Here is a 26470-nt window from a genome sequence, read left to right as displayed (position 1 = left end):
TCACGAGTCTGATAGACGATGTCTTATATTTAAGTTTCGGTATTTGTAAAAGCTAAAAAAAAAGACTAGACGTTAAAAATGCAAAATTATGTGTAAAATGCTAGGTATTTCCTGAATTCTAATAATTCTACCAATTTGTGCCTTGAGCTTCTCCAACCATCCTAGCAACGCCAGGTATCTATCAGTTCTCACTCCTTTGATCGGATTATTGTGCGAAGCATCACAGACGGCTGCTTATGAGTATGATTTAGCGCGGTCAGGTACAATGAAGATTAGACAATTAGATAACGCTAGTGGGGTAATGACGATTACAGAGACGGAGGAGGAGGATCAAGCTGTAGGTGTATATACCAAGGGAACACTTCACTCTATCGGCACCTGGTGTTAGAGCGGTATAAATAGTGCACGGATAGAGAGAGAGGGGGTCTGTAATGGCATCGACAATCCTTCAGGAACAAGCAGAGCCGTGCATTGTCCATTAACGTTCTGTGCTCCTATATACTTCACCTGCTAAAATCATGGAATCGTAACTGTAGGAATTCCTGAATGGAGATGGTCCGACAATTTACAAGTTTGGATTGGTGATTACGTGTGTGACTTGTCTCACACCTGTGTAGTGCCCCGGTTACATTATGAGCGGAGGGGGCGGTCTCAGCGACTCTCCCACGGGAGGCACAGGGGCGGGTCTCCGACCGTATCTCAAGAGGAAAAAGTCGTCCTTTGGTGATACAAAGATCGCTGTTCTGGGACACGAGGGAACAGGAAAGAGTGGTAAGTCTAAAAATGTTACTAAACGTAAAACAGCAAGGTGTGAGAAAAAGTATGACGTATTTTTATTTATTTTTTTTTATTATTATTATTTTTTTTTATCTATTTATCTTTTTTTAATTTATTTCAATATTTACTTACAGCACAAAACATGGCAAAAGAAGCCTTATCTTTATCACTGAAGCATGACAGCATTTCACGCGCCGCAAGTTCAAATTTTCATAACCCTAACAAGCACCCTATTTTAACACAACCGTGCTATTACGGACATTAAAATGCCACATGTCAAATCGATCTTAATTGGTTCCCAAAGCTGCCGTAAGGCTTCCGTGAGGGAACGCTTAGTGATTTAAGTCCCCGTTTTTTTCTACTACAAAAGTGAATACATTCGGCCTTGACCATCCGCTCTTTACGCAATTCCTCTACTCATCTTTATGTTTAACCAAGTACTCCTCTGCTACCTTTTTGTATCCCAAGCTGAGTACCTTCTGAACCGTAACTGCTGGGCGATATAACGATGCCTTTCATTAACTTGCTACGTATTATATGCACCACACATTTGCTAGCAATTAATTTGTGATTATTTGAAACTGTGATGCTGGGAAGCGATCCAAGGCATGTACAGGAAACATGGTGAGAGTGAAGATGGTGCGAGATATAATTATTTGTCTCATGTGGCCCGAAGACGACGTGAGGGATACCCTAGCCCCATGACTCTCTCCTCTTTCATACCCCTCGCCTGGTAATGTTTGGCATCGGACTACCATTGTAGTGTCATAGTGCCTAGAGGTAATTAAATACAAGTCCAAATTTTATTGGTTAATTCGGGTTCGTATGTATTTTAATTAACCCAACAATTTATCAGCGTGCCTTCTTTCTGAGTTCACTAAAACCCGAAACATGAACATCGTGTCCAGACTAGACATCCAACAGTTTCTTAAATACCTGAATACACAAGCCATAAAAACAGAACTCTTCGCCGCACGTACCAGTTTTACATTACCAAACAACATTTCTTGACCAAAAAGATCTCATTTCTGGTCAAAGGCCATTTCGTTAGTCGGCTCTGTCTATCAGCTTGTGATTGTATATAAACAAACTCCCTCCTCATCCTTATTCCACTCGCTGCTCTGTCTCCTTCTCACTCTATGGTTATTTTACAATCTGAAACACGTGGCCGAGTAGCAATAAGTCTTAAATCAGTTCACTCTTATATCTCTCGCACGTGCATGCATTAAATATGAAATGATTATAGATACTACATGTATTCATGTAGCAATTAAACTACCGAAAGGTCAAAGGTTCTCAATAGGAACACTCTAATAACTGCGCAATAACAAGCACTTCTCATCAAACATAAAACAAAGACAGAGTTTTAACAAGTAATGGAACAGATAAAATCACTACCCTCTCATACAAATCGTCGAAAAGAGTAGTTGGCCTATAACGGTATATTTCAGCATTTTTTAGTCGTTGATTGATTTTTTTGTAGGTTTATCGACCGATTTATTGATTTTTACTGATTTCTATGAAATCTCAAGTTAATAAATCCGACAGAAACAATACATTAAATCAAAAAGATGTTCGTTAGTATGTACCTGTATAATCTAATATTTACGTTTACGAGACCAAATAATCAGTTCTTATATCAGAATCTCTAAGGCAGAAGAGTTCTTGGCACAGATTCCTCAAGAATAAAGATGAAATAATTTCGCTTACAATGTTTTAAAGCGTTCTTTTTCGACAAACATTCTTTTGTCTCTAACATCCTGTTCGTCTAGTGAGTAAGATACATATTATATGTTTCATAATTATATAATTACAATGTCGACTGCGGCGTGAAAAACTGAATAGTTACAATCACCCTAAACTGTGTTAAGTCATAACATGTGTAAAACTCTGACATGTATCAGAGAAAACAAAGACAACACGCCATCTATTTTAGGAGTGCGCATGTGCAAACCGATAAAAATCAGTAGAAAAAGAAAGAATGTTGAAGGTTGGTATAAATTGAGTTCGGAAGTTTCTTTACGCAAATTTGCACATTGCAATTACAATCAAAATACAAACTATCAGAAATCCAGGTGCTACTGATGGTTCGTTGCTTATTTTTATCAGCTTGGAGATATTTTTGGAGTTAACTTTTTTGTTATTTGTATTTTTTTTCTCTCGAGTTATCAAGTTGCGTGTTCATCTTCGTGATTATTTTCTGTTTATCCCCCTAACAGCCGTTGTGATACAGTAACTCATTAATATGGAGTGAAATAACAGCTGTTCGAGGGAGGGGGGAGGGGGTAAACCTCGTTCAGTAGCCATATACATGTATTTATTTATGTCACACTTGGCTATTTCTGTAATTAGGGAACGTTTATTTTAATTGACAATGGTTTGCTATTAACTCTCGCTGCTTCTGTAGTTTTCGGCAATAACTGAGCGCAAAAGACTGTAGACAGCGGCTCCTTACAATTTGCCGCTAAATTGTTTAGATTGCTAAAGAAAACATATGCGATACTGTCGATGAAGTGTGGTGAGGTTGTTGACATATGCTTATAAGTGTGCAGACATATATATATATACAATACAGAGGTAAGTACATTGAGTCGAGGATATAAGCTCCGTGTTATGACGTCTTCACGACATCGTGGGGACAAACAATTTGGATCCAATGTTATTTTCTCTGCGATACCTTCCAAGGACGAATGATTCCTCTTCAAATGTTTTTTGGACTGCGCAAAAAAGATTTTTTTATCAGATAAAGAATGAGGAAATGAAAGTATATTTATTGCTGAAGTTGGAACATATTTTTAAGCAGGATATGTCATTCATACTACAGCAGAGAAGGTAATTCAAATACAGCTTTCGCTCTCTAAATAAAAGCATGCACAATTTTTTAGCTATCATTATATACTTCTAAACGTTTATACTAGGTCCTCTGCCCAGACAACAGTACGATATCATTAGACCGATTATATCCGTCATACATCTGGTTTTAATTAAGGTATAGCCTTAATTACACCTGAGTCAAGGTTAATTACGATCTAGTCTTCCTACACAGTAGTAACAATGTTTAAGGAATCCCAATACTATGATACATATGATAATGTATATTGTCAGTGACTGTTCGTCAGATGATGAATGTAGTTGACTTTATGCAATTAATTCCTAGTTATTGAAGTCGAAACAGAAATCTGTCGCAGGATTCCTTGTTAAATTTTATTTTGATGTTAAGGATATTAAAAGACAAAATTTTCCAGCGTAGTTACTCTTGTTGACCCGGATAAAGACACATTAAGGGTCTTACTGTGGGAGGGGAAACCTCAGTACCTATGTGGTAAGTTAGGTCACCCAATATTTTTTCTATGTCCGTACCAGGAATCGGACCCCGGGCGCCTAGGTGAGTGCGTTATAGAACCACACTATATGGTATTACACACATCATATAGTCACCTTTCCATCTAGATTTTACCATTTCGTTTCTTTAATCCGTCGATTCCCGAGTTTCAAAATTTGTATCCTTATCATCACTGCTGAGTCATAAAAGGACGAAACAGCTGTATGATGCAGTTTAGCTCATTGTTTGGCACTATACTATCTATTAAGTCTAAATTTGTATTGAAAGGCGCTATCAACTTGTGTATCTTTTTTACAATTATCGTGTAGGTTAGACGACCAACCAAGTTGAGTGTTAGGAGTATACAGCTGTAGGCAGACATTGTGAAAAGTCTTTACCCATATTTAGAACAATAGCATCGACATCGTACGAGTATGTATTGTTGTATTCCATTTCCGAGACATTACGGAAGACCATTTTTAAATACAAGGGAATCACAAGTAAACAAATTATACCTTCCAATACAGTGATTTATACTCTTAAAAGAGTGTGCCGGTTCTATTGTATTCAACCTAGTACGTAGAATAGACAACTACAGAATATAGATATATGTAGATATACTTTCCTTGAAAGAAATATATTTCATTAAATTTCAATTAAATTTATATCAAATTTCGAATTGACTTTAAGTAATCGTTCATGCATGCTGTTCAAATGATTTGTATAATTTGCTAATACCTCATTACAACTTAAAATGTTTACTTGTTTAAGGAACTATTTTCTTTGAGAAATTACTACGCATTGGTACGAGCCAACTAGAAACTGAAGAAACATCGCCGCCATATTTTATGCAGAATGTCGAATTTTGGGTCACTATAAACGCTGATTACAAATAACACTGAATCCGGATTTTATTGATAAAGTCTGAAACGAATCTCGGTTTTGGCAAACAATGAAATTTCTCCATTTGTTCGGATATGAAATTACTGGATATACGACTTCACATTTGTTGTAAATCTGAGAGCGAGCATTAAATACCGAAACGGTTTCATCCGGAATAATTGTTTAAAATTGTATAGTTATATCTACCGATAAAACAACTATATATCACAAGGGCATTATAAATATAAAAAAAGAACTACTTTAGTTAATTATGGCACTGGTTTAACTATGAATGTAAATATAAATTAGATATATAAACTGCATGAAGTAAGTACATTCATGTACATTGTATGTAAGACCTCTTATCACGTGCTGTTGTTTTCAATAAATATCAACTGTGGTTTATCAAACATTAAAAAAGATATAGATGATATTTGGTCCAGAAGCCTTGGTATCCAAATCTAAAATATATTTCATACCAAATTTGAAGTGAAAAAACAAGGATAATATTTTTTTCGATTTGAACGGATGCAAGAACGCTCACATTGTTTATTTGTCAATACAAGCAAAGCGGTTTTTTTTTTTGTTCTATTTAGAAGGATGCAGGAACAATATCTACCGACCAAAGCTTTGATCCGATTTTTCATTGATTAATCTATCGTAAAAAACATATTTTGTATAAAACTTCAAATCGACATAATGTTAACCCTTAATTCCTTGCGTACTTTAGTACCAACCTCAGAAAAAGAAGCTGAAAGCTGTAGAAAAAGTTCATTACGGAGAGAAAAAAAGGTTTGATGCAGCGATCAAAAATGATGTTTACTTGAATGCATATATCTTTTTATTGTTTTCGAACACGTACTGATGTTTCTTGATCGTAAAATATATTTATTATGACAGTGCATCATCTAACAGATATCATGTGCAATCAATCAGGTAACGTTAAACAAATGGCCCTGTTGAGTAAGATTAGTACCTGTTCCAATTCCCTCAGACAAAGTAGATTGAGTAGGAACCTTTCTGATGAACCACAGATGATTACCCTGAAGTTTTGTAGCATTTTACAGGTATATTTTAGGTGTAGGAATCTATTTTAGCTTTGTATAAGTGAAGCTTGAGTTCGACTTCTGCCAGACTCGTTCACAATGATCACAGGGTTCCAAGATATCAAGTGTTTTACTACAATAAGATCCCAGTAAGGGATATGTTATATAATATAACGTTCTCTGTACCCTGTATCTCTAGGTTAGGCCTGGTGTGTATCAGTTCAGACATGAAATTATTCATCTAGATATTCAACTGCCAGATAACATGTATGGAACAGGTTTTTTTCGTTTTTGTTTTTAACATGTCAAAAGAACAACGTACCTTCGGTAGACGGTTTCTTTTGTGTATTTAAATCGTGGCAGATGTGAGATAATGCAAAAGCATGTTGAAAGATATCCTTGCCATGATATGTAATAATACACAGCACTGACAGATCAGGGGATGATAGGATAGCAAATAAACAAAAAATATTTTTTCAAACACGTCGTCATGTTACTTACCGTAATGCGGACTTTGACAATTTTACTCTTGTTGATAATAGTAACTATTATCGATATTACGATAAAACATTTAATAAAAATATAGTAATTAGAGCACATTATTTCATTTTTATTGTAAGCTACCTTAAGATGAACTGTTGTATATGTTACATAAAATGTTGTTTGAAACGTCACGAAAGCAGAAAAGCAGGACAGAAATTCTTTGAAATCGCTAAAAACAGTATGATATACAACAGGTATAAGGTATATATGCAAATGAAGCAACATATAGATAAATTCCACGCGCGTTTAATTGTTGTATTCATGCAATTCTTGTGACTGATGGGCATTCCTTATCGATCTGTCTTCAACCCACGGTGTTTTACTTGTGTGATTAGGCAGTTTGGTAAATGAAATCTCAGCCAAGTGAATCATGATAGTTGAAACGATTTTATGTTCGGTGTAGCGAGTAAACTACCTTACTTGACGAAAGCCACTGCATCCCTCCACAGGATGTTTACATTCCTCGTTGTTTATAGTATATAAACAACATCCGGGTGATTTACACCTCTACTTCTGAGGTCATGACCTTTTGGATATTGGAAAGGTCATACTGATCTGAAGCTACCTCCTTCGTGGAGAGCGTTTTTCTTGACCATTTTGGCAGACCTGTAGAAATATATGTGATTGGAATGTGTTTTGTAACCCTTTACCATTTTTGTGAGCAGACTCCATTGCAGCTAAATACATCTAACTACCTCTTTCAATATCGTTAAACCATTTTCAGTGTTATTTTAAGTGTTAACGATGCTATAATTAGCTTCATGAAATATTCGTTTGAAACATTTGTTTGAAACGAATTTGATTTCGTTTTACAATCATAAACAAAGTCGTAAAAATTCCAAGGAAAAGTGAAAGCTTAGATGTATCATGGCTTTTAAATTATATTAAAAAACATTTTCGACGAAATTATGAAGCAATGTTTCATAAATTAATAACTTTGAAAGATTATCTTGCTACCATTTCATCCAATAAGCAGTGCATAGTTTCCATTCCTATCAAACAGTGCTGCAAGCTGACTCGGTATGTTTGAAACACTAATAAAACTGTGTGGTTTTAAGAAAGGTTTTCGTGGATGGTGCAATAATTTAAATTTTCGGTGCAAATTTAGAACATTATTTCAATGTATGCCTCTTTATTTTTAAATGTTTAAGCACACAGTGCCCATTCATCGGAGGGTTAAGTTTTCAATTTGTCCAGTTTGCAGAATACACTTTAATTTCTAAAATATCGGAAAAAGCAAAAACATTTCCAAAATGGCCGAAGTAGTAGAATAAAGATTGTACAAAAGATACACAAATGACTAACATCTTTTAATACAAATTAAAAGTTAGAACTACACCAAACAGATGTTTCTTCCCTCTAGGATACGTCAGTGGTGAAAAGGGTTTAATTTTGGATACTTAAGAGAAAAGATGATATCAGTCATTGCTCTACCTAAGCAGAAAAGACAGACAAGTCGTCTGGGGTCAAAATAAATGTCATTGCTCCCGAAACCTGTCTACAACATACACAGAGTCGCTTGGAATCCCGCGCGCGTCGCCATCTTGTCTGACTTTACGTTCTGACAAGCATTTCGTGCAATTTTTCTGAACCCAACGTTCTCCATCACACATTTATATAGATAATTCATTCATATACATTTCACGTGTATTGCTTGCTGTCAAATCTCACATCGGTAGTGGTTGAATGTAGTGACTTGATACACGTACCATGGTACCTAATGACGCACGATTGTTTGTATACTGATACTAAGGTTAACAGATACATGTGTGTATATATAGAAAATAAGTAAACAGACAGTATTTCTATTCATTATAGGCAGACTCAACATAGCTTCATTTTACAGTCATTTTATACGATACTGCCATGTGTTAAATACGTCATAAATATTTGTTCTCTACAAAAAGAATAATTATTCTTTGATATGACATCTTGTTCAAATTTTCACAAATGCTTGTTCCATTTGGCCTCCAGTTGCATTTTCCATTGTTGAGATACCAGGTTTATCTCCATCACTAACACCATACTGATTCAAATGTCGATGTGTAGTCCCCATATCCAACTAGTGTTGAATGTGTAGTTAGGCACAGTGAAGCGAATTTCTAGGTATATGATTTCGGCCTTGCTGTCAGGTGTCCGAATAATGCTATTTTCTTTTGTCCTTATTGCATTGGAATACCTATTCAGTCGAACTCATATGAGTTCGATGGTTTGTGTTTGTTTCTATCACCCTGGCATTTCCCGTGGTCCTTTCACAAAACCCTATGCACGTATACCGTGTACTGTAAAATCGTTAATTTTCGTTGAGGTGATATTTTCGTTGATTCCGTGGTCACGCTTGATCCACGAACTAGTATAAGCAGACTTATCGAGATGTAATTATACTTGTAATTTCTGTATTAAACACGCAAGTTGCCCAACAAATATATTATTTTACAATAAAGTGACATGTTATAGATGTATCTTACAACCCACAAGGTTATTGGAGATGTTTTTCTTTAATTTAATATACTCCCATCTGTTGTCGACATATTGTTATCTAATTCTACAATAACTTACTTTAACGACAGATTTACAACATCCTTAACATATTTTTTTTTTAAATTAAACATATTTACTGGATATTGTTCTCCCTAATTGAAAATGTTTTTGTTTTTTCTAGCTTTATCTGTCCGGTTTTTGACCAAGAGATTTATCGGAGAATACGACCAGACAATAGGTATGTATAGTGGGTTAGGCTCGTCGTTTCGGATATACACTCGTACCAGCATGACCTTTGAGAAGAACCCCCACATCTTTATACAATAGAGTGTAAAATGTTCATTAAGATAATATCTGCATTCAAATCAAAGGCATTTCCATACGGCTGCATGGTAATTGATAAAGTCTGTAAGAAACATGAGGAACACATGTATGTATCCGAATTTCCGTCAATAGAACACCATTTCAAGGTATTTGCTAGTTAAACATCAACGTCATAAATTCGTGGATTAATTCTGAACATTATCCGAGATTGAGGGATGGGCCTAATGATCAAGAGATAAGTGGAGTCGTAGACATTTCTAATTACTATCATTCACTATTATAACGGTTTCTAAATTTTCAATTCATTAGAAAAGTTTGGGTATAGAAAATATAATTCTTGAACAATTCGCTTGACATCAATTTTAAATTAGGAACCTCATGTTTACTGATTTACTGCCGGATGTATCATTTAACACATAACTTATTTGTAAATACAAAATATATAAACTCGGTTATTTGGCCATTGTTTCGTACTTATAAATATATGATATGCATTTGGTTGCTACCGTGTTCCGGTATCAACGTGACAAGGAGATCGGTCCGCCACGCGAGCGATATCGTGTAGTGAAGTGTTTTGTAAGGCTACTTATTTTCCTTACTTCCGTAGCTTGCACGTGCTTGTACGCCTTAACCATCTGTTGGTAAGTGTAGGTGGTACGTACATGTTCGCACAACGCACGTGGGACGAACATACATACGCTGTTACAGACCTGAACATCCCGGTCTTTGATCGCATAACATGCACAATTTGCACCTGTACATATAAACAGTACAAAGGTCAAAGGACCCTAATCAATCATTAGTTTTCTGTCACTTCAAGGTAATGTATCAACGCCCACGTTTAAACCGGCGCTGGTCGAATATTTAACATCACACCATTTACATAAATCCATGCTAGCATGTGTCTAACACCTCATACACCCTGTGATATTCTAGTTAAGGCACATCATTAGAACTGTCTAAGACCACGCAAAAATACACTTCGTTGGCTGCAATAGTCATTTAAATTGTACAAACCCAAGCGAAAAGTGCCTCTTGAAACATCAACACAGTTTGTAAAGCCTTCAATTAAAATATTAAACTTCAGATGTATGTACATAGCATTACTCATCGCCATTTGATGTAAGTTATAAGAATATCGAAGGCTGGTTGCTGAAAGAAACTGACATACTTGTTATGTATTCTCTGACTTAGGAAAAGCTTCTCTTTTTATCTCCAGACAGGTCAAATTGGTGCGGTTGCCATGCATTAAATTAACCAATCAAATATCTTTTTTAATCTATCCTACTATAATTCGTTTTTCCCATAATTACATGTAGAGGCGTTTTTGCTTTTGTTATTAGTGTTATTTTCATTCTGTTGCAGAATCCAAATACAAATATACTACAGTGGTCGACACAGAATCCATTACATTCGAAATCCTTGACACAATCTCAAACGTAAGCAATTTCGCCGTAAGGCTGTGCCTGATGTGTTTATGTTCAATGCTTATCTAGTTCTACACCGTCACTGGTTTTTGTATTTAAAGAAAAAAACTCAAAACTCATTAAAACATTCGATCTTGAATTTCAATTCTTAACACTTTAACTAGTATGAATTTTAACACTATTTTCTGTTCTGTTAGACTTTATATTTTTCGTAACTGACCAGTTTTCGTGCATGATTTGTCGTACTTTTAGAGAGAAGATTGTGGAGCACGTGACGACGTATTACGATGGGGCGACGGCTTCATGTTAGTGTATTCTGTTGTCAGCCGGAAGTCATTTGACGCCTTGCAGGAAGTGAAACGGAAAATCGAGGACGCCAAGAAAGGCTCTCCGGCGCCAATCTTGATGGTTGGCAACAAATGTGATCTGGCGCACATGCGTCAAGTAACAAAAGATGAAGGTAGGTTACGGATGATATATAATCATTTAATATAATAATTATAGAAAAATATGTCATGTAAATGTTGTATTAATGAAACATCTCATAGGGTAGACCGAATTCAATAATTTGCGTACATGGTAATACATCAAACAGTATCATCTATCAGTAACAAGGAGGATTAGGACAACACCATAATTGTATTTAGCGGCAAACAAGTTGAAAAGATCTTATTCATTTGTGTACATTTTCTTGTTTCTACTTGTACATGCATATTTCATTGTTATTTTATAACTTGAAATCAAACAAAAATTTGAAAACAAAAAGAAAAATCATATTTTAGATTTCAAGAATTTGTATCGGCATACAGCTTAGTTGCCCTTCAGATGACATACATTGCTTGGTTGCGAGACAGAACTTTATCAACCGCTAAATTCTGGTAGAAAATTCAAAGTTATTAATGTAGATTGTTTTATAATCAATATCTCAGTTTTTATATCTATTTTAAAATTAATTTTTATGTTATAACTAGCAGTGGAGAAATCTACACGTGATTATTCCCAAGCGGAAATAATTTTGGTTGTTCAATTTGTTGGCGTGACGTCAATTTAACTTTCGACGGGATTTCCCGAATGTATCCTACGGGGTCGAATTGTTTCTATTTTTAGAGAAAGTGTTTGTTCCCAGATGTGATTTATTGTGGTGTGAAACACAGTTTGGCGCAAACATGGCACACATCATGGTTGAATATGCATCTTTAAGTGATAATTTCAAGAGGTTTCTTCGTCAATATATTTTAAGTGAAAACAAATTCACAAAAAAGTGACACATTATACATCGAATATAATATCTCTAAACAAAAATAAAGTTTGTTCCATAATTTTCAAAAAAAAAGACAAGAAAGACAAGTAAGAAAGAATCAATATTGATTATCTCATTAAAAAATTAAAACATCGAAAAAAGCACAGGATTGGAAATCTGTACATGTGATGATACAAGGCAGGTTTCACTACCCATCGCTGACCGCCAGTTATATATACATTTGTACTTTCACTTTAACCCTGTGCTACATTAACTGGCACGAGTATAACGTGCCCAGCAGGTGACCACCATTAATCTATCAGCCAAGATGAAAACGTAACAAATGTTTCTTTAACTGTCAGACCAAGCATCATCCGAAACCCATAACGCGTGTCACTGCGTTTGTTTTGCTATCATTTCCAATCGCCTTACTGCTGGCTTGACGCCATTTTGTGTTTGCTTAGCCGTGATGTAAACTGTTGCGTATTTGATAATATTTGGACACAGAAACTTGCAGTTTTGCTTGTTATTTTAGTAGGGGGTGATATCTAGAATAGACTTTTTCCCTTTCCGTCCCCTGCGTTGTTACAGTACATCGAATAGATAAACCGCTGTGTTTTGATTAAGATCTACCTCATTCCAGTACATGTGTTAGTTCGCTGTAACGAAATACGATGTAACACTCGAACGAAGTAACACTTAACGTTAAATGAACATGGGAAGATTTTTTAAACAAAACTCCTCGGTAGTAATCTCAGTTTTTGTTATGCTGCCTTTGCACTAATCACGGTGTCAGAAGATGTCCTGTACTGTTAGTGCTGTGTGCAACAGCTTTCCATAGACTTATATAGACCAGTGATTCTTTTGGCGAAAATAGTTTAATTAAATTGGTTTATATCAACCATGTGTCATCTGTTATACATAACAGTGTAAGTAATTTGATTAGTGTAAATAATTTCCGTATATGGAAAATATTTCGTTTCTAAAGTAACTTGTGTTGTTCTATTTTCTCCGCTTTGTATACATATATGTTCAATTGTAAGGAAACCAGCAGCTAATCTTATAAATTATAAATTGGTTGTAATGAAGTTTTACATGGGACTAAATGAATTAGTATCATAGTTCATTACACGGCTATATTTGAATAATTTCAGGTGGAATGTGATATTCACTTGTGTTATTTCAATAATCTATTTAAGTTGCGTAGTTTTCAAAATGATTGCTCATTTAAAGAGACTGACAATTTTCAGTATTCCAAAAATTTGAAAAAAAAAAAATTATAATCCACACATTCCATAATAGACTTTCATAAAATCATTTTATTATCAGCTCCCTTTTTTAAATTACAGGTGAGAAACTGGCTCTAGAATTCGGATGTACGTTCGTGGAGGTTTCCGCTTCGGAGGATGTCAGTCAGGTGACAGAAGCCTTCCATGCCCTTTGTCGAGAGGTCATCGAATTCAAGCGAAGGTCAAGGACATTTTTAGATCGAGTGTTTGGTGCTTTTGGACGGGAGAAAGCATCATCCTGACATCATCCTGACATCGATCAATCATGTTTCTCAGTAAAATTGCACAAAAAGTACAATATCGCTTTTCTGTGCACGTTTTAAAGATTAGATTCTGAGGAGTAACATGTACGAGTGGTGATAGCATATTGTGCTTGATACAGACAAAGGGTTATCTCCGCGGAGTTCATTACAGCGCGTGAGTAGCCCAAGTTATCAGGAACAACGTGTGCATTACAAACACTTTTGTGATTAGGACAGATTACCATGTAAAATCTTGGTCTGAAGATTGACGATTACAGCATATCTTGTTTGAAAGAATATGTGTATATTTATATTTATTATTAAATGTATATGAATTGTTACTGTGCTTTATTTTATTTCAAATAAAAGTTTACGGTTTATTGACGTTTGTAAATGACATTACCACAATTTTAAACAATACACGACAAAAATGCGAACTTGGTCAATGTGATAAGAGTGATTAGTTAAGATCCTGGAAATGTTACATCTAGTCCATTCTTGGATTTTCTTTTGATTTCTGAATTCATGTCGACGGAAAATGTTCGATTTTGTAAGAAATACTTGCTACATCCCGCGCTCTTAACTGACCACAAAACATTTAGCGTTAGATTGACATACTGAGTTTTTTCTCACTACAGGTGTTTAGGAGATTATGTAAACAAATAGTATTTGGTCACATTCCCTTTAAAACAGAATAAAGTATCAGAAAAAACCGACACGTACTTGGTAAGACCTGATAATCTCAATACTTAACAGAATTTATATAAAAAGTACTGTAAATGAAGGATGGTTATAATCAAATGTACTTTGAAGTCTTTCAGCTGCAGTTCCGGAAAAAAAGCAGTATTGAGAAATATTAGTATTGAACATCTTGGACTGCTATGCCTTAAATAAAAGAAGCAAAAACTTCTAGTTACAAATTCAATATAATTATCTATACACATACACATTTACGTATGTAAACCTTAAATATCGATAAAGACGAGATATTTAATGAACGTGCAACACATTGCTTTTAATATAAAAACATTTTTTGATAAATTGTCATGGCGTCACTTTTCTTTATACTTGAAATGTTTCCACATTAGAAACATTTTCTATAATGACAAGACCAAACAATTTCATATTGTGAGTCAAAGGAGTTTAAAACATGCAAAAAGAAACACTACCCTACAATGGTGAAGGTTTGCATAACATATTCATGCATCTCTTCAGATATATATATATATATATATGCATATAAAGGGCCTTCGGCGTTCATCGGCCGAAGGGATTATCCACCGCTCTCGATTTAGATTTATAACTTTATATCTGTTTTATGGTCCATGTGTGTGATGTAATTTATGTAATATTTGTGTCTTGATAAAGGTGTAGATTGCTTCGAAAATTTGACAATTCGCATTGTCCATACTGTTGCTATTACTTAATTGATCGTATATATAAATGCATATAAAATTTAATTCTGTCCATGATATAGACGAAAATTTTTATTTAAAATGGGACCGGTCCATCGTTTATCAAGATCATGAGCAATCGTATTCCATGTTAATTAATCACAAACATCAAATAATGGCAAAGAGAAAGTGGTTCGGCTATATATAGTCACATATCATGGAGCCGGACTGTGTCTGGATTTTTATCATTCTTATTCTAGTATACTGTATATCTAAAGATCTCCGTTTAACGTGTTCGTGCTGTTAATGGATTCTATCAAACCAGACAATAACCGTTTCATTATTTTCTCGTAAATAAAGTATTTTCGATAGTGTGCAGGAATCATGATGAAACAAGAGTGGTAACCAAGAGCATGTTCAGAATTTTCACGGGAAACCTTTAATAGATTTATGGAATTTGTAATAAGTTTGTTTAATAGTAAGTGGGCGTATGATGCGTTATTTAAGAAAGAGTGTCTATTGGCAAGATATTTGAAAAGAAAAACACACAGAAACATATGTAGTTAGCATGCATTCCAGGTCGAAGCTTCAACACAGCGCGGGTTATTTCTCTGATTTTTCGCCTACGCATAATAGATCTACGGGGTTCTTGACCTAAACCGAACTTCCTCCTTGAGGTCGAACTAATTGGAGCACTCGTAATGGATAGATTAGTTCAGAGCAAAAAGGAGATCTTTCCTTTACAGATATACACAACACGTAGTTAATTCCGCCTTGCAATGCTGTAATGTATCTAAGACTACTTGGGGATGCACACTTTTCCTAGTTCGTTAGCAGAACAGCGATACACTGCACCAATAGTGTTTTTGAAAGCCTTGCAGATGTTGAAACATGAAGGACATGCATAATGGCAGTGCACATCGCGAACTATGATATTTAGTTTGGAATTCTTAGTGTACCAATCTGTTCGGCATTCTTCGGAGGAATTTTCTTTGATATGATAACAAAGCATGTGATAAGTGTTTCTGGTACTGTAAAGCACCGCATGCATGCGGAAGTCTTCGCATACTTTTCTTATTATATCAAAGCTCCTGTATAATTTTTTTATGAAAATGTATGTAAACAGATAAATAAAACAATAATTTTACTTAAAACAAATGTTTCTGATACCACGTATAATAGGAGACGTGACCTTATGAACTTTTAAAAACACAGGTGGAAACGCAGTCACAATTTTCCCTCAATCTGTCGGGTTTAATAATTGTAAGGAATTTTGTTTCAAACAGAAAAATATTTCGTCTGTATTGTAATGTCGAAACAAACTGTATATGATACATTTCTTTAAAATAAACGTGAAAATGTACCTTTTCAATGCTGCTTTATTCAATGAAGGTTTTGCGTTGGATTTTGAAACCATTCTGAGACATTTCCAATTTCTCCGAACCACAGAATATAAGACATTCTCCATGTTGTGGTCTTGGTATGATGGGACCAAGCTATAGACTAGCAGCCTTTCCCTCTCCATATAGTCCTTTCTACAATTGTATGATGAGATCGGAATTATTTAACGAGGTTTACATATAACCGTTCCCATAATAAACACATGTAATAGAAAGGAGTTCTGTGGGGGTCATTCATTTCAATTATACAGTTATAATTAGCTTTAGTAGTGTTTACGGCGTCTAACGTGTCTGTATTCAGTAGTCTCCTCGTTAATAATGTATTCACCCGTCTGCATTGTTGCCAAGATACTTAAACCAAGTAAACACCTCTCCATACTAATGGAGCTTCATTGTTTCCAGGTTGAATAATGACGATGCTTCTACAGATTGAAGGGAGAAAGAGTTATTCCCCTTGATGAGTGCTCTTTACAGTAATGGGTTTCATAACTTGGACATCATTGAGAAGAACATGTTGTTATGCTAAAAAAAAGTCAATATAGGCCGACGGCTTTAAGAACAGAACAGATGACAAAAAAGAAAAGGATTGTGTCTGTAAATGATTTTAACGATCCAATTTGTTGAAAAGTTCTTCTACAGGATGAGAACATTCTTCATTTAGTTACATCATAGCTGTGAGCTAACAAGTACTGCATGTGAGGTTACATGCTACCGTGCCCAAGTAATGACATTTCAGTGTGATGACACTATAATATAGTCCAATAGTGGCCTCATTATCAGTGAACATCGTTTTCATATATTTCCTGGACTTCCTTTGCTATCTTCAACATTAGTGTGTAGACAAAGGATGCAGAAGTAAATTTAGAGGTATTGCTTCAATAATGGGTAATTTAAGGTGTTGGAACAATGAACAAACACGAAACCTGACATGTAAAAAATGTCACATGGTTCAAATTACTGTAAATAAATGTGGTTTATTTGCCTTTTATATACGGTTTCAATTGATAGATAAGATTTTTGGAACTTACGTTGATAAAAGACATAATTGGATTCATTAACACATTGTCTTTTGGAAGAAGGTCACGTTCTACCAGGATGTATCGTGTTGGACCCTGGTTAATAGCGCTTGAGAAATTTTGATCTCCACGAGTTACTTCCCTTCGTTTCACTCTGTCACGATAGCGATAAGCTTAACAGCCGATGGGTACCGAGAATGCTCTTAAGAGGGGCAAACTGTGATCTGTGAAGACACGAACAAACCAGGAGTTACCGACTACATACAGACCTGAAACTTAAAAGTTGGCATTGTTATTTGGCATATGATTGTAAATGTTTAAAATGCACGAAAACAAGTTCCATTTATTCTGCCAGTAGTTACTGTACAAAATCAATTAAAATGTTAAAAAGATAAATACGCCCCATAAAATATAATTTATTAAGCATTATCTAGAAGGTTTCGCTGGTGGAACAAAACACAGGTGCTATATTCGTACAAAGTGAAATCAAAATTCCCTTAGCTCTACATGGCCTTTCTGTGCCTACTTGTATTACAAATGTAGACAAAGACAGTGTACAGAAGCTACACCGTAATCAGAGTTTTGTAAAACTACAACTTGTTGCTACCGCCGCATCAGTTGTTATTTAACAGTGAACGTTATTATTTCGGTACGTTGGTTACCTAAACTTTTAACGGAAGGAGGAGATACGTGAAGGGAAAGCATCAGTGACAGTCTTAGTAGGACGAAACATAAGTATGAAGTAGCATTGCTGACGAGTCCTAGTAGGACGAAACGTGAGTATGAAGTAGCATCGCTGACGAGTCCTAGAAGGACCAAACAGCTGTATGGTGTAGCATTGCTGACGAGTCCTAGAAGGACCAAACAGCTGTATGGTGTAGCATTGCAGACGAGTCCTAGAAGAACGAAACAGCTGTATGGTGTAGCATCGCTGACGAGTCCTAGAAGAACGAAACAGCTGAATGTTGTAACATCACTGTCGAGTCCTAGAATGACGAAACAGCTGTATGGTGTAGCATCACTGACGAGTCCTAGAAGGACGAAACAGTTGTATGATGTTGTGTCATTGACAAGGCCTAGAAGGACGAAACAGCTGTATGATGTGTCATCGCCGACGGGTCCTAGAAGGACGAAACAGCTGCACGATGTTGTGTCATTGACAAGGCCTAGAAGGACGAAACAGCTGTATGATGTGTGACTGACAAGGCCTAGAAGAACGAAACAGCTGTATGGTGTAGCATCGCCGACGAGTCCTAGAAGGACGAAACAGCTGTATGATGTTGTGTCACTGACAAGGCCTAGAAGGACGAAACAGCTGTATGATGTTGTGTCACTGACAAGGCCTAGAAGGACCTAACAGCTGTATGATGTTGTGTCACTGATAAGGCCTAGAAGGACGAAATAGCTGTATGATGTTGTGTCACTGACAAGGCCTAGAAGGATGAAACAGCTGTATGATGTTGTGTCACTGACAAGGCCTAGAAGGACGAAACAGCTGTATGATGACAAGGCCTAGAAGGACGAAACAGCTGTCACTGACAAGGCCTAGAAGGACGAAACAGCTGTATGATGTTGTGTCACTGATAAGGCCTAGAAGGACGAAATAGCTGTATGATGTTGTGTCACTGACAAGGCCTAGAAGGACGAAACAGCTGTATGATGCTGTGTCACTGATAAGGCCTAGAAGGACGAAACAGCTGTATGATGTTGTGTTAGTGACAAGGCCTAGAAGGACGAAACAGCTGTATGATGTTTTGTCACTGATAAGGCCTAGAAGGACGAAACAGCTGTATGATGTTGTGTCACTGATAAGGCTTAGAAGGACGAAACAGCTGTATGATGTTGTGTCATTGACAAGGCCTAGAAAGACGAAACAGTTGTATGTTGTTCTGTTAGTGACAAGGCCTAGAAGGACGAAACAGTTATATGATCCTTTCATTGTGTGGCTATACTGTATCTAATGTTATGTTTAATTTACTCGTAAGATTCTGTTGAGTGCACTTTTCTGCAATCTCAGAGAGTAGGGATGTATAATACAGATTATATATTCCAGTATAGGGAAGCATTCACAGACATTACTTAGGATTATGATTTTCGATGTTGGTCGTATCCAGTTTCGAACAAAATGTAATAATGCAATTCATATCAAGTAATGTCTTAAGTAGAGAGAGAGAGACAGAGAGAGAGAGGGGAGAGAGAGAGAGAGAGAGAGAGAGATACAGCCAGACATATATATATATATATATATAGAGAGAGAGAGAGAGAGATGACAATGATGTGGTCAGTACATTAATGACTGATTATGCTAAAATGCCAAAAATTCAAATATCTCCACATGCAGTATTTGATTCACATTTTCTATGAATAATGTATAATCGTTACAAAAGCTCATCTTGGAATCAAACAATGATTACTGCTTAGTCATATATAAGTCAATGAAAAATAAACAAGTTTATTATAACATTTTACTGCGTTGCGATGATAAAACCTTGAAAAAAAGTGAAAAGGTAATAGGTATGTCCGCTTTTCCCGATATTCCAATCACCAGCGAATTAAAATCGAATTCATCTAGTCTGTGTTGGTTATTTACATAATAAGTAGATCCTGATCAAGCGTAAATCGAAAATACCGGGAAAACCCAATTTGCATATTTAAATAAATTATTTAAATATAATGTCAAATTTGGACATAGTGACGCTTAAAGGCCCCCTTTTTTAAAGCAAAAACACGCCCATCATCCGCCCTTTGGTGCATTTCTTATATTGGTGTCGTGACGTCGACTATGTGGTTTTAGAGTCATTTGCATACATGATGCTGTTTCACTTAAAATTCAATGCAACGAATAAAATCAACCTGTATTAGCAATATTTTCGCGAAAAAACTTAAATATGGTGAGATTTTGAAGCTTTCAAGCTCTGATGTTGCGGGTCTCTTTCTCATACGTTCTATATACGTTACCTTTCCCGTGATACCTAATGATAGCATGTAAAAATAATGAAATAAAATCACTTAAACGGAGGTGAAGATCGAAATTCATTACCAGAATTTACAAAATGCAATGCCCGACATTAGTTCACTGTCTGATTTCATTGGTATTCTGAAATGAGTGCATTAGAAATGAATAGATTTGAAACACCACGATTAAGATTTGTCCTGTTGTATATATATAGAATACAAGAGGTGATAAACACGTCTTCAAAAAGAAGCCAAGTGTGATTTTCCTATTAAGCATGTGTTGTCACATGAACAAAGTTCCCTGAAAGAGTGCTCCGCTTGTGCGGTCGTGCCATGTGCGGTACGGTATACTGAGGTTTTGTACACTGTTAGGGTTTCTTGTGAGGAGCGTTTCTTTTGTCAAACTTTATAGAAAAGGGCTTAATATAAGTTGAAAACTTGTGTCCAATCCTACCTGTATATTTGATACCAATAAAATATGTTTAAGTCAATAACCTACACTATGGAACTCTACAATCATTTATGTTCCTTAGAGATTATTATATAACATCATGTTGAACAGAGGAGGGAAGAAAAAGTTGATATTTTCTCTCTCCCCTGGTAGATAATGTTTCTTAAGTCTTTACACATGATGGTATACCTGTAATAATCTAAGCCACTTTTAACTTTACTTATTTAATTTAGAATCCTTTCTGCTTCTAAACTAGCTCAACCGCCCCATAATTTACAAGCATATTCTAAAACTAACAAAATGAAAGTTCGGTAAGTTCTTAAAGAGCTTCTCGTCACAGTATAAATTTCAATTTCCTTATATTTTTTTTCATAGCAGAAGTATACATAGATTGCATATGATCCATTTTTCTGGCACTGAAGTTAAAAGTAACACTAAATGTTATGACTATCTGTAAAGTCTAAAATATATTCATCAAATTCCAGTTCTATTAATTCGTCTATATCATTTATATCGAAGATAAAAAGTAAATATATACTCTAAAAAGATCTAAGAAGCTAGACCTAAACAAGAAGTTCACATGGTTTAGTTTGCTAAAATTGATCAATTTAAACTAATGGACAAGCATTTAAAGCATCTGTATCTATTTGCCCTGTTGACCGTTGTCCATCCTGCACTAGATGACCAATATCAACCATCTACACAAAATTAGTTACCCTTAACCCAATAATGCTTCAGGCCAAATTTCAGCAAATTCAAAACATTCCAGGAGGAAGGGTAGGCTTTTCAAGAATTTATTATATTTCCGCTATTTGGCCCCGCCCCTTCCGCCCCAGGGGACCGAGACCTAATGTTTATTAAGACTGACCAATTTACCCAAGAATTCTTCAGATCAAATTTTGACAAAGTCCATTCATTCCAACAGGAGGAGAAGGACCCGTTTTGGGCCCCGCCCCTTTGACCCATGGGAACCGAGAACCAATATTTATACAAACCGTCGGACCGAATTTGGTCAAAATCTGATCAGTCGTTCATGACAAGTAGTGATTTTTATTAAAAATTTGACGGACGTCGCGCCATCTCATAAGCTCACCGGTCCTTCGGACCTGGTCAGCGAAAATGAAAGGAACAGTATCATTTTATTTCTTAAATAGTGGTTGCATCCGCTACACATGTCGCAAGGGAGGCAACTCGAACAGTCGTGAGCAATTTAATATTAACTCATAAATAAAAATAAATATTGATAGCAGTGCTTGCACTTGTTAAACATAAACGAACTTATTTCAATGGAACAATAAGAAATAATAACGAGAAAAACGTCCGCAAAGAAAAAGTATACAAAGTGTTCGACGTATAAAAACAACAACAACTGCAACAATAAGAAATCACTACACAGAAAGTCCATTATAGAAATGCCAAGTCATATAACGTAACCAAGCCATTAGCCCCACTTTTCCTGATGGGTTTTTTTATTTGATACCCATCACCAGACGATGACGTCATATCGATACCTGGTATGATACCGTACACCCAAGGAAGTCACCTTTACCTAGTCAGGTGTGCACTTGAAAATTTCAGGTCTTGTAATTATAAAAAGTACGGGAGGTGTAATTAACAATTAAAATCACATTTGGCATTGATTCGATTCCTTCAACTGTGATATCCTTGCTGGATATCTTCCTGTTGTCGAGAGTTACCTGGTCTTACGCCATCTTGTACCTCTATGCCTCGGTCGTGACCCCATGCTCCGTAAGTTTACAGATGTATTTACAGACAGTAAAAAATGACAACGTCGCGGAAATATGCCCCGCTGTGAAGATATTTTGTACTCGGTTGACACACAAAATCCCCTCTTTCGCGAAAATAGGAAATGACGCATTCGTTTTCAAATATCAGTTTTTCTAATAGAATTACCATTCGGTAATCAATCATTGAAAAAAATCTCCTTGTGAGACTATACGACAATATTAAATACCAATACAAGATTTTTTTAAAATCACACAGCTGTCGAGTTTCTATGAAATAGAAATTCAGCTCATTAACTGCTTACAGTGTTGGAAAATTAAATTAATGTAAAGAAATTAAGATTGTCTTCCCATACGATATGAATGCCAATTAAATGCGGTTAATGCTTAAGTTAACAAGTTATACTTGACAACAAAATGAGAATTATTGTCACGTAAATCGACCTTGTATTGAAGGTCCATATTTCTCTCTTCACAAATCGTGTTTTTTACACCTGTAATATATAAAATAAAGGTAAATGATTGCATTATTTCCTATCTGCAATTACTGATATTATGACCATAAATCTTTGTATCCATCAACCACCTGAGGTATTATGACCATCCATCAACCACCTGAGGTATTATGACCACCCATCAACCACCTGAGGTCCATCAAACCACCTGAGGTCCATCAACCACCTGAGGTATTATGGCCATCCATCAACCACATGGTCCATCAACCACCTGAGGTATTATGACCATCCATCAACCATCAGAGGTATTATGACCATCCATCAACCACCTGAGGTATTATGACTATCCATCAACCATCAGAGGTATTATGACCACCCATCAACCACCTGAGGTCCATCAACCACCTGAGATATTATGACCATCCATCAACAACCTGAGGTCCATCAACCACCTGAGGTATTATGACCATCCATCAACCACCTGAGGTATTATGACCATCCATTAACCACCTGAGGTATTATGACCATCCATCAACCACCTGAGGTATTATGACCATCCATCAACCACCTGAGGTATTATGACCATCCATTAACCACCTGAGGTATTATGACCATCCATCAACCACCTGAGGTATTATGACCATCCATCAACCACCTGAGGTATTATGACAATCAACCACCTGAGGTATTATGACCATCCATCAACCACCTCCATCCAACCACCTGAGGTATTATGACCATCCATCAACCACCTGAGGTATTATGACCATCCATCAACCACCTGAGGTATTATGACCATCCATCAACCACCTGAGGTATTATGACCATCCAACCACCTGAGGTATTATGACCATCAATCAACAACCAGCGGATTATGACCATCCATCAACCAACTGAGGTATTATGACCATCCATCAACCACCTGAGGTATTATGACCATCCATCAACCACCTGAGGTATTATGACCATCCATCAACCACCTGAGGTATTATGACCATCCATCAACCACCTGAGGTATTATGACCATCCATCAACCACCTGAGGTATTATGACCATCCATCAACCACCTGAGGTATTATGACCATCCATCAACCACCTGAGGTATTATGACCATCCATCAACCACCTGAGGTATTATGACCATCCATCAACCACCTGAGGTATTATGACCATCCATCAACCACCTGAGGTATTATGACCATCCATCAACCACCTGGTCCATCAACCACCTGGGGTATTATGACCATCCATCAACCACCTGAGGTATTATGACCATCCATCAACCACCTGAGGTATTATGACCATCCATCAACCACCTGAGGTATTATGACCATCCATCAACCACCTGAGGTATTATGACCATCCATCAACCACCTGAGGTTCATCAAACACCTGAGGTATTATGACCATCCATCAACCACCTGAGGTCCATCAACCACCTGAGGTATTATGACCATCCATCAACCACCTGAGGTATTATGACCATCCATCAACCACCTGAGGTATTATGACCATCCATCAACCACCTGAGGTATTATGACCATCCATCAACCACCTGAGGTATTATGACCATCCATCAACCACCTGGTCCATCCATCAACCACCTGGTCCATCAACCACCTGGGGTATTATGACCATCCATCAACCACCTGAGGTATTATGACCATCCATCAACCACCTGAGGTATTATGACCATCCATCAACCACCTGAGGTATTATGACCATCCATCAACCACCTGAGGTATTATGACCATCCATCAACCACCTGAGGTATTATGACCACCCATCAACCACCTGAGGTCCATCAACCACCTGAGGTATTATGACCATCCATCAACCACCTGAGGTATTATGACCATCCATCAACCACCTGAGGTATTATGGCCATCTATCAACCACCTGAGGTATTATGACCATCCATCAACCACCTGGGGTATTATGACCATCCATCAACCACCTGAGGTATTATGACCATCCATCAACCACCTGGTCCATCAACCACCTGGGGTATTATGACCATCCATCAACCACCTGAGGTATTATGACCATCCATCAACCACCTGAGGTATTATGACCATCCATCAACCACCTGAGGTATTATGACCATCAACCACCTGGGGTATTATGACCATCAACCACCTGAGGTATTATGACCATCCATCAACAACCTGAGGTCCATCAACCACCTGAGGTATTATGACCATCCATCAACCACCTGAGGTATTATGACCATCCATCAACCACCTGAGGTATTATGACCATCCATCAACCACCTGAGGTATTATGACCATCCATCAACCACCTGAGGTATTATGACCATCCATCAACCACCTGAGGTATTATGACCATCCATCAACCACCTGAGGTATTATGACCATCCATCAACCACCTGAGGTATTATGACCATCCATCAACCACCTGAGGTATTATGACCATCCAAACAACTCGGGTATAAGTAACAACAATCAACCACCTGAGGTATTATGACCATCCATCCATGAGGTTCAACCACCTGAGGTATTATGACCATCCATCAACCACCTGAGGTATTATGACCATCCATTAACCACCTGAGGTATTATGACCATCCATCAACCACCTGAGGTATTATGACCATCCATCAACCACCTGGGGTATTATGACCATCCATCAACCACCTGAGGTATTATGACCATCCATCAACCACCTGAGGTATTATATTATGACCATCCATCAACCACCTGAGGTATTATGACCATCCATTAACCACCTGAGGTATTATGACCATCCATCAACCACCTGAGGTATTATGACCATCCATCAACCACCTGAGGTATTATGACCATCCATTAACCACCTGAGGTATTATGACCATCCATCAACCACCTGAGGTATTATGACCATCCATCAACCACCTGAGGTATTATGACCAGGTATTATGACCATCCATCAACCACCTGAGGTATTATGACCATCCATCAACCACCTGAGGTATTATGACCATCCATCAACCATTATGACCATCCATCAACCACCTGAGGTATTATGACCATCCATCAACCACCTGAGGTATTATGACCATCCATCAACCACCTGAGGTATTATGACCATCCATCAACCACCTGAGGTATTATGACCATCCATCAACCACCTGAGGTATTATGACCATCCATCAACCACCTGAGGTATTATGACCATCCATCAACCACCTGAGGTATATGACCATCCATGAACCACCTGAGGTATTATGACCATCCATCAACCACCTGAGGTATTATGACCATCCATCAACCACCTGAGGTATTATGACCATCCATCAACCACCTGAGGTATTATGACCATCCATCAACCACCTGATATTATGACCATCCATCAACCACCTGAGGTATTATGACCATCCATCAACCACCTGAGGTATTATGACCATCCATCAACCACCTGAGGTATTATGACCATCCATCAACCACCTGAGGTATTATGACCATCCATCAACCACCTGAGGT

General features: G+C 36.9%; 1 protein-coding gene across 1 annotated transcript; it reads left to right on the top strand.

Annotated features, from left to right (window-relative positions):
- The first annotated feature begins 354 nt into the window (after positions 1–354).
- LOC132549601 (ras-related and estrogen-regulated growth inhibitor-like) lies at positions 355–13914 on the top strand. The gene is made up of 5 exons (XM_060213547.1): positions 355–771; positions 9233–9289; positions 10741–10814; positions 11055–11262; positions 13392–13914. The coding sequence occupies exons 1-5, from the start codon at positions 633–635 to the stop codon at positions 13571–13573; spliced, it is 660 nt and encodes a 219-aa protein (XP_060069530.1). The 5' UTR covers positions 355–632; the 3' UTR covers positions 13574–13914.
- The last annotated feature ends 12556 nt before the right edge of the window (positions 13915–26470 follow it).

The sequence above is a fragment of the Ylistrum balloti genome, unplaced genomic scaffold (assembly GCF_031769215.1).
Source record: "Ylistrum balloti isolate Yb309-2 unplaced genomic scaffold, AGI_CSIRO_Ybal_v1 Utg369620, whole genome shotgun sequence".
Classification (NCBI taxonomy): domain Eukaryota; kingdom Metazoa; phylum Mollusca; class Bivalvia; order Pectinida; family Pectinidae; genus Ylistrum; species Ylistrum balloti.
This window is presented reverse-complemented; position numbering and strand designations above follow the sequence as displayed.

What these genes read in the sequence shown, in the direction of transcription:
- LOC132549601 (XM_060213547.1), top strand. Translation starts at nt 633, where the DNA reads ATGAGCGGAGGGGGCGGTCTCAGCGACTCTCCCACGGGAGGCACAGGG. An exon ending in CGAGGGAACAGGAAAGAGTG is followed by an intron (nt 772 to 9,232) that starts GTAAGTCTAAAA and finishes TGTTTTTTCTAG; the next exon opens with CTTTATCTGTCCGGTTTTTG. An exon ending in TCAAGTAACAAAAGATGAAG is followed by an intron (nt 11,263 to 13,391) that starts GTAGGTTACGGA and finishes TTTAAATTACAG; the next exon opens with GTGAGAAACTGGCTCTAGAA.